General features: G+C 37.5%; 1 protein-coding gene across 1 annotated transcript in view; it reads left to right on the top strand.

The window, feature by feature from the left end:
* SLC27A6 (solute carrier family 27 member 6) overlaps positions 1-12,746 on the top strand; it is a 59,959-nt gene that overhangs the window by 45,527 nt on the left and 1,686 nt on the right. Inside the window, exons 7-10 of the mRNA XM_004609829.2 lie at positions 2,620-2,710; positions 8,286-8,481; positions 9,575-9,672; positions 11,335-11,465. Of these exons, the coding sequence (XP_004609886.2) occupies positions 2,620-2,710; positions 8,286-8,481; positions 9,575-9,672; positions 11,335-11,465 (516 nt within the window). The remainder of the gene's footprint in view (positions 1-2,619; positions 2,711-8,285; positions 8,482-9,574; positions 9,673-11,334; positions 11,466-12,746) is intronic.

The following is a 12,746-nucleotide window of genomic DNA, read 5'->3' as shown; positions in this document are numbered from 1 at the left end:
TAATCAATCCTGGTGGCGTCATAAGAGATTCCAGGTGAGGCTGGAGCGATAGCACAGTGGGTAGGGCATTTGCCTTGCACGCAGCCGACCCGGGTTCGATTCCCAGCATCCCATATGGTCCCCTGAGCACCACCAGGAGTAATTCCTGAGTGCAAAGCCAGGAGGAACTCCTGTGCATCACCAGGCGTGACCCAAAAAAGCAAAAAAAAAAAAAGATGCCAGATGTTGGGCTGACCATGTGAAAGGCAAGTGCCCTACTTGTTATGCTATCGCTCCAGCCCCACCTTCATTCATATTTTAATTCAAATAATGAATCATGGTTTTAATTACATGTATACTTTACTGAGATTAGATCTCAGTAAAATCTAGATTTTAAAAAAAAATTTATTTTTATAAAGTTGCCCACAATAATTTATTATATTTAATATTTCAGCACCAATCCAATCACCATTAACCTTCCCACCACCATTACACCTTCCCACCACCATATTTTGAGTGTTTCTACCCCAACCTCCAAAGCCTGCCCCCAAAGAAGGACCTAAATAATTTGTTTTGTATTGCTTGTTATGAATAATCCACTAAAAATGATCCAAATATGTTTCCTTAGTGGAAAGTTTGTGAAGATTGTTGTATTTCACCTTGTAGCCACTAAGCCGTTGGGCCCTTGTGTAAGAGATTACTAACATGTTAAAGATTGAGCCTTGTATGCTAATATACATATTACCCCACCCCCCAAGATTGGTAGCTTTCTACTTTATACCCTGACAAATGTGGTGTGCTACTCTTGGTTCATCACTGCTATAGAGTACGATATGTCATGTGGCCACATTCCCTCCAGGAATTCTAAAATTTTATTTTCTTTTTAATATTTTTAATTTATAAGGTGGTTCACAATATTTGATTACATTTAATACTCAAACACCAATCCCACCACCATTACACCTTCCCACCACCAAATGTGGGATGTTTCCATCCGAAGTCCTAATCCCTGTCCCAAAGCACAACCAAAGTATTATGTTGTATTGTCTTTTATGAAGAACCGCTGAAAATGCTTTCAAAAAAGAATTCATATAGGAAACAGTGTGAAGATCTTTCTGTTATGCAGGGGCCATTAAGTCATTCTTTAGGATTATGGCTAACATGTTGCTAAAAGTTGAGTGATGTGAGCTTTAGTATACGTATGAAAATATGTATATATGCATATATATATTTCCCCCTATGATTTGTTGCCTACTATCTGAACCCCATCAAATGTGCTGTACTTATGGAGAGTGGGTAGGGAGTGTCTTATGACGTGCATTCGAAGCTGCATGGTTCAGGAATGTGTTCGCTCATGTGTGAGGCTCGGCCTGAGTATGTGGGGAACAGCCTTGAGCATGGCAGCGTTGGGTTCTGGAGGTTTTCAGCTGCCAGGGCTGGGTCCCTTGGGATGGGGAGGGCTCTCACTTGCCCCACTCTGGGACACCCCAGGAATTCTAACATTTTAATACACAATACAGCTGAGGTTAATTAATTTTTTTTAACTAGATGGTGACTTTGGGTCTGGAGGCATCTCTGTGGCACGTTGCTCTTGTGTGGCTCTCTCCCGAGAAATTTAAAATCCAGAGACTTTTGTGTTTAATTTTTCACTATAGCTAATACTCATTTATTTCATTAATCTTATTTATTTTTTTATTTGTTCTGTTTACTTCTCTCTCTTCTTTTTTCTTATCTCTCCTTCTATCTCTTTCTCTCCCTGATATGTCCCTCCTTACTACTCTTCTCAGTTTGCTTTATTATCTGTTTTTAATTTGATACTTTCCATTTCAGTATAATAGAATTGCTTATTTAACTGATCAGGAAAACCTCAATTTTCTTGTATGTAAAATTAGGAGAGTTGGATTGAATTTATTTGTATGTTTCTCTGAGGTCAGATTTCACTGCAGTTGTGAATCTGCTTGATACAATCATATGGACATTTTGCAGGAGTAGAGGAACTTAAAGTACTTGAAGAAAAGGAAATTGTCCAATTAGTAGTTTTAACTACAATATGGGTATTCAAGCACCCATGAATGAGTCTCCATATCGTTCTTTATATTTACTGTACAGAAATCCTCAGAGCTATTTTGGGACCTTAAGATACAAGACCCTAGGTAGGAAAGATCCAAATTTGAATAATTCCTTCGTAGGCATTTGTTCTTTTTTCTTGGATCTATAATGGAGTGAAATAACCAACAGATCCTTTTATTTGCAGAGTTTCCATTTAGGTCTAGTAAAACATTCCATTTCAAGCAGTGTTTCAAAGATTGCAAAAAGGAAAAGGCAAGAAAGTGGTTCCCTGACTGAGAGCTAGTAGACTGTGTGATTGAAAATGTGGCATGCACAGTTCCTGATCACTTGTTCAAGGTTAAACTTAGCAAATATTTGCTAAGGAGATGTGCAATAATAGGAAAGAAATGAAATTCACTGTTGGTAAATGAGAGCTGTTTATCTTCAGTTCTGATTTTCAGCTATTTATCTGTAGAGCTTTCTCATTTTATAACTCCACATTCTAATTCTTTAACTAAGCATAAATTCTGCTAGCAGTAAATGTCACTGCATGAATAACTAAAATCTTGTTTTTTGATTTTGATTTTGCAGCTATTTTTTAATTTCGATTTAATAAAGTATGACTTTAAGAAAGATGAACCCATTCGAAATGCTGAGGGCTGGTGTAGCCGTGTGAAGAAAGGTAAGAATCTTGTATCTGAAGAGGTCTCCTCAGGCAGACTTTCTGGACTTCTGCTTAATTACTACAAAAATGATTTAAAAAAAAGAAAGAAAGCATCATGATTTCAAATATGAAATGTGACTTATTTTGAATTTCAAGGTCAGTCCAATGATCTCATCATTAAACGTGAGGAGCCTTGAGTAGTTCGCTCAGATGCTAAGTTGTTAAAAATTAAAAGTGGTGGTTCATATTTTTCCTAACCTATCACTTCTATCTCGTTTGTATGAGTTACATGTGAGTGCTCTTCTGTGTCACATAATGGATCGTCTAAGGAAAGGACAGAGGACTAGGGGTGTGGCGCAGTGGTGGAGAGCCAGACTTGGAACTCCAGCCCTGAAGAGGCTGGAAGGATGGCAGCATTTCAGCTGTTGTACAGTGCAAAGGCAGACAGGCAGGGCTTTGAATATGAGCTCTGACACTGAAAATCTGCACAATTAGGGGCAACTGCTCAACCTGAACTTATTTTCTTTATCTGTAAAGTAGAGGAGAGAGTCTTTATTCCCCAGGATGAGTTTTGATGAAAGAAGTAGGGAATGTAGCAGGTGGAGACCTCAGAAGAGTTCCTGCCTGTCCTTGTCTTCTCCCTCTCCTCCCTGCTTCACTGCAAGGGAAGTCTCATCAGTTTGGATTACAAATTTTAATGAAAGCAAACACTTCAATGAGCTTGTGGCTGCCTATGATTTACATGTGGAGAAGTGCCCTTATAAGTTATTAAGAATCTAGTCTGAATAAATCAAAAATAATTTTATACTGTTTTTAATACAGAGATGGTTGCCTTTATTTGTTTCCTTTTTTTCCCTTTTCTTTAATGAGATTTTAGTTTTTTCCTTTTTTTATTTAAGTACCATGGCTAACAAAGTTGTTCATCATATATTTGTTATGGGCTGTTGATGTTCCAACACCAATCCCTCCACTTAAGTAACCTTCCCTCCAACATTATCCCCATTTAAATTTTTATTATCCCCATTTAAATTTTTTAGATTTGCAAGAATACTTTTGACGGCCATTTAAAGGGATGCATCTATTATATATGTCTGTATACACCATATACATCATGTACATATATATCATATACATCATATACCTCATACCAGCTTCATTTTTTTTCGATTTTTTATTGTTTATGTAGTAACCTTTTTTTTGTATTTTTTTATTGAATCACCATTTGGAAAATTACAATGCTTTCAGGCTAAAGTATCAGTTATACAATGCTGAAACAACCATCCCTTCACCAGTGCCCATATTCCACCACCAAGAAAAGAAAAAATCCCATTATACCTTCCATCCTTCCCACCCTCAACCCCCCACCAGTCCTGGGTAATTGATAGATTTCACTTTACTTTCTCTTTACTTTGGGGTTTTAAAAATATTCTTTAATGTGGTATTTATTTTTAGCCCTCAAAGGTGAATATTTTTTTTATTAATTTTTTTTTATTAATGAGTCACCATGAGAGTGCAGTTACAAAGTTTCATGCTCTGTGTTACAGTCATACAATACTCAAGTACCCATCCCTCCACCAGTGCCCATTCTCCTCCATTGATGGTCCCAGGGTCCCCCCCTTCCCCTTCCCCCCTCCCCCCGCCATGACAGGGAATTTCTTAATGTTCTCTCTCCTTTTGGGTGTCATGGTTTGAATGGAGATACTGGGTAGCTATCATGTTCAATTTATAGTCTGCTTTCAACCCGCCTCTCCCATCCTGAGTGGATCCTCCACTGCACTTTGGTTGGTGTTCCCTTCTCTGTCTGAGCTGCCCTCTACCCCAGCATGTGAGGTCAGCTTTTTATTGTGGTATTACAGTTTACAGTGCATTAAAGTTATTGTTCTCTAAATTGGTCATGCTTTTTTTTTGGCTTTTTGGGTCACACCTGACAATGCACAGGGGTGACTCCTGGCTTTGCACTCAGGAGTACCTGGCAGTGCTCAGGGGACCATATGGGATGCTGGGAATCAAATCCAGGTTGGCCGTGTGCAAGGCAAACGCCCTACCCGCTGTGTTACCACTCCAGCCCTAAGTTGGTCATGTTTTGAGAAGTCCCCAAGCTATTTTCCAAAATGGCGGTACCCCACCATAGTCCACCAGCAGTAGAGAAACTTCCTTTTTTCACCATCACCCTTCAACCCGCCATTTTCACTCACTGCTGCAAAGTCTTTTTCATGCCAGAAATGCCAAATGATGGAGATGATTGTCTTCAAAATCTTTCCTGAAAAAATGAGCAGAACAATTCAGATCCAAGTTCTCAGAGCTGACAAAGATTTTGAGTTGAGATCAGAGAAAGTCCGGAAAGCTGTAATCCTGCCACCCACCCCAGCAAAGTCCCTCGGCTGTGGCCCCTCCCTTGTCCTGTCTTGGAGAATGAAAATTGTGGGGTGTTAGCGAGGTGAGGTGTGGGACTGTTGGGCTATCTGCAGATAAGAAGAGAGATACATTCTCCTTATCTTTATTGCAGGGTAAACATGAAGTCATGTTCTCCTCAGGGAAAAACCCCTTTTCTCTCCCTGTCACCCTTTACCCTCGCCCCATTCCTAGTTTAAAATTCTAGCCTCAATCATGTCATCTGCAAATAGTGAGAGCTTGACTTCTTCCTTTCCTATCTGGATGCCCTTAATGTCTTTTTCTTGCCTAATAATAATATTTTTTTTAATTTAGCCTCAATCCAAGACAGGCCTTGGACAGTGAACATTGATTCCCACTGTGCAGTTATAACTTCCTTTTTATTTCTTTCTCCCTGACTGATTCTGGGAAGAGTTTCTTTTCTAGGGAAATTGTGTAGGGGTGTGCCCTGATAACTTCCAAAAGCGAAAATATATAGAGGTTGCTAACCTGCAACCCTGTTTCTGATAAATGATAGTTTTATTCTTATAAACTTCTGGCCAAGAGAAATAGTACAAGCAGATAAGGCATTTGTCTTGCATGCTGCTGACCTTCATATATTATGGTCCATGCTTATGGTCCTTGGGGCCCACCAGGAGTGATCCCTGAGTGAAGAACTTGGTTAAACCCTGAGTACAGCTTGTTGTGGCCCCTCCCTATTCTTTTTAAGCCTTATCTATATTTTTTAATTGCCCAAGACTGAGAGATTGCTCAAAGCACTGGAGTGCATGCCTTGCATGTGTGAGACTTGGTTTCTTCTTGCACTCCTCTCTCTTACCAGCTTTTAGCTGGGAGTATCCCCCGAGCACTGCCAGTGTGGCCCAAAAAGCTCAAAAGCAAAAGTTACATAATTTTTTGAATTCCAAACCTAAGAATATTTATCAAATATTTTCCTCATTTCAACTCTGAGTAGTGTCCAAAAGAAAAGCAATTTGTCAAAAGATTACAAAAGAAAAGAAGTCTATTTTCTAGTATGTTATATTTATTACTATAATATCTGTCATTGGAAGTTGAATCCCAGTATTACTTCTGCAATCTCAGAGTTTTCTAAGAGCAGGTTGACTGTAAATATGTTGTTTATATTATTTTGCACTTATGTCATGGGTTGCTCAAAGTTTCTTCTCCACTGAAACATCGTGTCTCCACAGGATAAATTATCCCTAGGGAGAACAGATAAGAAATGCACTATGAATTTTTCAAGTACTTTGAATCATTAGTCAGGGAATAATTTGTCACCCTTGTTATCAAGGAGAAGAAAAAAATCAATTTCAAAAGAAATATAAGAGCCTTGGAAAGATTCTGTATTTAATGGGAAATGTAGACTAATACAATATGTGAGCAAAGAGAGGAAATAGAGTCAGACAGAAAAGTTCAAAACAAATAAAACCCCTCAATCTCCAATATCTGGCTGCTGTATAACCTTAGGAAAATTACTTTTTCCTCCTAATTTTCTTGACCTATAAAATGAAAGTATCGGGCTTTTAATGAATAATAAATGGGATAAATACATAAAGCACTCAGAATGATGCCTATGCCCCAGAAAATGAAGTATAGTAATGGCAGCAATGACAGTGGTGGGGTTGATGATGATGGTGATGACGATGATAGTTATGGTGATGATGGTGATGGTGACAATGGTGATAATAATGGTGATGGCAGTGATGATAGTGGTGGTGGTGGTGACGACAGTAGTGATAATGGTGATAAATGTGGTGGTGTTGATGATGGTGGAGATGATGATATTGGTGACGAGAGATGTTGGTGATTGAAGAAGAGCTTTTGCTATGGTAGATCATATTTTGGTTTGTTTTTTATTTTCTTTTTGAGTCATACCAAACAATGCTCAGAGCTGGCTCCTGGATATGCACTCAGAAATTACTCCTGGTGGTATACTCAGGGAACCAAAAGAGATGCCAGGGATTGAAGCCGGCTCAGTCACATGCAAGGCAAATGCCCTGCCTGCTGTAATATCGCTGCAGCCCCTAGATCAGATTTTTTTTGGCCAGTGACATTAGTCTCTTGGAAGCTAAAATATCTAGGAATAGAAATAATCAGAGTTGCATGAAAAGAGTAGAAATTATATAAATTGCTTTGTTGATTGTTTTTCATTTGGGATCCACACCCAGCTGTGCTCAGGACCTAGTTCTGATTCTACTCAGGTGTCACTCATGGTAGGACAATAAGGGACATATGTGATGCGAGGGATTGAACTAGGTTGACCACAAACAAGGCAACCTCCTACACACAGTATAGTTTCTCTGGACTGACAATTGTTTTGTAGTTTGCTGGAGTTCAACCCCATTTGATGTTGTCATCTTTTCATAGAGGGTAAAGAAAAACAAATCAGCAATACCCTTAAAAACCCTCCTGGACAGAAATTGTTGCTCCTCTTGTCTTCTCAATTTCTCTTAAAAGATGCTTTTTATGTTGAAGTTTGCTGAGCAAAATCTAGACTAACTTGGATGAGTTAAATAAAAAATTATCCCAGATTATGTTTAATTATGAGTAAAATTAATATATTTCATGCCTAATCTCTAATTAACTGTCTAATCATGCATCATTAGATTAGATATAATATACAGAAAACTTGCTGCAAGATTCTAGACATCTAATTTGAGTTCTAGCTTCATTTCTTTCTCTTTGATTTTGGCAATTTACTTTATCCTTTGAGCCATAATTCCTTTGCTGTGAGAGAGCAATTATAATGTTAATGTAAAAATTTCATAAAGAATATATAGAATGATATTTCAGTGGGATCATTGTGATTAATATATAGAAAGTTCCCAATAAATATTGTAACTATCATTTTAATGCTATACTTATAGTGGATATTATTTATATGATTTTCATTATTGTCAGTGTTAATATGCTTGTAATTCAAAACAATCACTGATCTATCCACTCAGCTCATAAGATATATTTAGGATGCTTTTCTTTAAATTCAAATTTCTTTTGTGACTAGAGTAAACTGTTTGTGGCAATCGGTGAAAGACCATAACAGATATAGGCACACAGAGTTAGTGATGTCATATGTAATAAAGTTAAGATTCAGAGGAAGCTGGAATGAACAACACTGTATTGGTCCATCGTGATTCAGATACACACATGGTGTGTGTGGTGTGGCTTCAAATACAACACTGAAAATGCCTCTCTTCTCTCCTAGGAGAACCAGGACTTCTCATCTCTCGAGTTAATGCCAAGAATCCCTTCTTTGGTTATGCTGGGAATAAGAAGCATACAGAAAAGAAGTTGCTTTGTGATGTGTTTAAGAAGGGAGATGTTTACTTTAATACAGGAGATTTAATGGTTGAAGATCAGAGTTTCCTCTATTTTTGGGACCGTATAGGAGATACTTTTAGGTATGGAACCTCTTGGGTGGCATTGCTAATTCTGGGCTGTGAGTGAATCTTATGAAGAGCAAGACTCTATGAAAACCCTATAGAATAGTGTTTTGTTAGTTTTCAGAACAATGTACTTTTATCTCCATAAAGGCATCTTATTAAAAATAATTCATTAGGCAGCATATGGCATGCCAACTGAGACTTGGGTTCAATCCCTGGTGCCGCAAATAAATAAAAAGACAGACTTACAGAAAAGGCAGAGCTAATAAACCATTAATTATCTGTTGCTACGTTGAAACTTATAGGTTAGACATGATGGGAAGTTTACAATAACTTAATGAAGTCATTTGGGCAAACCAGTGAGCATCTTTTAAATAAAATATAAGCCATCAGGCATGAAGTATCAATAGTAGTTTAAAACATAAAATCACTGAGGCCAAATAATGGTCTGATTCTTGACCTAATGAGAAACATAATGAAATAGCAAACATTTCCGTTTTATATTTCCTTTTCTAATTCCTTAAGATTACTTCAGGCTAATGAAATTGAAATTACTCTGCAGTACTAGCTACTCACTATAGAACAAGGTAGGCCAGAGAGACACTTACAAAATGCTGTAATAAATACAAGAATGTTCATTCTACTACTTTGCCTTCTCATACCTTTTTGTAAAATTGTTTTAATTACATGAAATATTCATTAATAGTCATCAAAGGAGCCAAAAGGGACAGACTAAGAGACAGCTATTGCTTTTTTTTCATTTTCATATTATTTTCAGAAGAGACAAGGGATGTTTTGTTGCTAACTATTATTGTATTAACCCATAAAATTATATTTATCATGAATTTATTTTATGACATCTTATTAAAATTTTATGATAAGCAATTATATCAGTGAGGCACAGATGATGTAATTTAAACTAACTACAGATGTTGATGCATTTGTTAATGAAATGTACCTTTTGAAAATCCTTTCATTTTGAAAATTGCCATTCTTTTTGCTTAGGAGGCCCTGGTACAGAAGCAAATGTGAGGCAGTGAAATGAAAACAGGTGCCTAGGTCTTCAGCTAAAGGTGCACTGACAGAAGCTTGTTTGTTTGTTTGTATTTAGATGGAAAGGGGAGAATGTTGCAACCACAGAGGTCGCTGATGTTATTGGCAAGTTGGATTTCATAGAGGAAACTAATGTCTATGGAGTGGCGGTGCCAGGTAGGAGTATACTTCTGGTTCTGGAAGGATTCCCTGAATGAAGCGTGCTCCTATTTTTTAGTTTTGTGATGACTGAATAATTCAACAATTCACTTTTTAAAATATATTGAAACAAGTAGCTCAGTTTTGTCTAGGCAAGTTATGTCCTAAATCAAGCTAACAACTGTTTCCAGTTTCATCAGGGAATACATACCCATTACATTTCAATGTATGTTTGTACTTTTTTAAATTTTGTTTTGTTTTTGTTTTTGAACTACACCCAGCAGTGCTCAGGTTTTTAGTCCTGGCTCTGTACTCAGAGATCAACCCTGATAGTACTCTGGCACCATATGCACTAGCAGAGATTGAACTTGGGTTAGCCACATGCAAGGCAAGCACTTTACTCACTGTCTCTCTGATCCATATGTATTAAACTACGTTAGAAAATTCTGGAAAGTGATTAACTGGTTGAAAATATTTATAGCTTTTTAAGTATCTATTTAAATTTTCTCTCTATGACTAGACTTTTTATTCCCCAGTAAAGGAGAATGTGTTCTAATTAAAATGTTAATATTTAAGACCTGTTGGAGGTTTCCTTGGTTTATAAAAACATGCACATGATGATTGCTTCATAATGATGAAAATATAGAAGTGACCACTTGGGATGGAAATGAAAGGACAGCTGTGCCCATCCCATTGACTTCTTTTTTTTCCCCTTTTTTAACAAATTATACTTTCTAACTAATGAACTACTGAAATTATTTCAGGGCATCCTGCATGTGGGGATGTTTCTTAAGACACGGTTTCTTAAAATTTCTTCTCACAACCCCTTTTCACCCAGGGAATTGTTATGATATCCCAAGTATGATTTACAAGTCAAGTGCTTACTGGTATTAAATAATAAATAAATATATTGTTAAACAATTTTTTTCTGGCTTGAAGCAATACCTGACGGTGCTCAGGGAATCACTCCTGGTGGGGCTTGGGGGACCATTTGGGGTGCCAGGAACCCAACCCAGGTCAGCCACCTTCAAGGCAAGTGTCTTAACCACTGTACCTTTGCTATAGCCCCTACAACAATTCCCAAAGATTTTTTTTTTGGTGACCCACCTCCCCCACTCATTCTATTTAAGAAACAAGTTTCTAGGAGAGCAGAGAAAAGGGATGTTTACTCTCACAGAGAGTAACTGAGTGCTGGAAAAATGCTACCAGAGATCCTAAGCCCCAGGGAAAAAATATCTGTAAGTGCATGATAAACAGGTATCATGAATCTGCTGGATTAGTTATGGAAATATCAGGTTCTAGTTTTCCACATAAAAATATGTGTTTTATTTTGTGTATCTATACATAGATGGGCATTTCTCTGGAGTATATTTGCTTTAGTAATTTCTTTCTTAATATTTTACACTGATGGTAGTAAGATGCAAATTTTGGGTCACATACCATGTTTTCCATTTCATCTACTTCATTTCTGGAGACATTCATTTGAATTCCTAACTTGTTTTTAGGGAGTAAACCATATATGCAGGGGAAGGCTCAATCATCTATGGTAAGGGTATGCTGTTATTGTTATAATAAAATAAATGTTCTTGCAGTTACTGCTATTGCAACAATACATAAATGAATTATGTTTAAATCTCTTGTAGTATTTGTAAAATTGACTCTTTTCAAACTTTCCCCCAGATTATGAAGGAAAAGCAGGAATGGCTTCTATTATCTTAAAACCAAATAAGTCATTAGACTTGGAAAAACTTTATGAACAGGTTGTGACATTCCTACCAGCATATGCCTGCCCTCGATTTTTAAGAATTCAGGTAATTTTCTTCTGACCTAGATTTATAATGAAGCTAAAGATGGTGTCGTGGTCATCTTAAGAGTGTCTTGCTGAGCAGTGTTCATGGCTGAGTTACTCACTGTTTCACCAAGAGGACCCAGTATTTGTACTCATATTGCACTCACAGACATTTGCATGATATTTCTTTCATTTATTGGAGGGAGTGTGGAGTATATCCTAAGCAGTGCTTCGGGGTCTTCAGGTTCACTCCTAGTTCCACTTCGCTGGCTGTGCACTCGACCATGCAGTGCCTGGCTCTGAGAATGCAGAGCTGCTTGCATCCACTAGTGTTGGATCCACCATGGCCATGCGTGGAGGTGTTTGCAGGTCCTGCAGAAACTCAGGCCCTCAAACATGTTGAGCCATTTCTCCAACCCATATCTCATTGATTTTAAGAGTTTTTACATATGTTATCTCAGGGTTACATTTGGAATAATCCTTGGAAATATTAAAGGAAACTATATATGAAACAAATCACATTTTTAATTGAAAGGGTTTTTGAGATGGTTGTAGATTTGTATGTGGAGATAGGAAATAGTACAGACATCTTGTGTACATTTACTCAGTTTTCCCAAGGGATGCTATTTTGCAAAACTGTAACAACCAGAATATGGTATTGCTGTAATTGATGCTTTTATTTAAGCAATACCAAGATGTGGTATTGCTTAAATAAAATCTTATTTAATATTTACTGTTCATTTAACTCATAGTTGTACATATTATCTTGTAGACATTGTACTACAAATGCAGCTTAATATTCCAATAACCAGGATATGAACAATTTCAGCACAAGGATCCATCATATTTTCCCTTATCACCACTCCCAGATCCATCTTGCCCCGAAACAAATGCATTTTGATGATGCAAGAGTTGATTAATTAAATAGTATTTTTAACATTTTCCCCATGGAACACATTAAAATTCTCTTTCAACAGAAAAACACAGACAGATCTCACTTGTCTGTGGCATGTAGGATACTGGATGAGGAAATGTACTATAGTAAAAGGGGGATGCCCAGATCACTCCTCACCACAGACAGAAGGACAGAGGACAGACATTGAGGAGGAAAGAATGGGAAGCCATGGGTGAACAGACATCAGGGCTTAAGTTATCCTGGTGATATGAGTGAGTGTTAGAGCCATTTATTCAAAACACAGACTCAGTAACACTGAAAACAAGAGATCTAATCTGTAACCACTGAAGCTTTGTAATGTGCCTGTCAAATTGACAGGAAGTAATGGAGGGGGGACTGGAGGTAGGG

Source organism: Sorex araneus, chromosome 6, assembly GCF_027595985.1.
Source record: "Sorex araneus isolate mSorAra2 chromosome 6, mSorAra2.pri, whole genome shotgun sequence".
Classification (NCBI taxonomy): Eukaryota; Metazoa; Chordata; class Mammalia; order Eulipotyphla; family Soricidae; genus Sorex; species Sorex araneus.
This window is presented reverse-complemented; position numbering and strand designations above follow the sequence as displayed.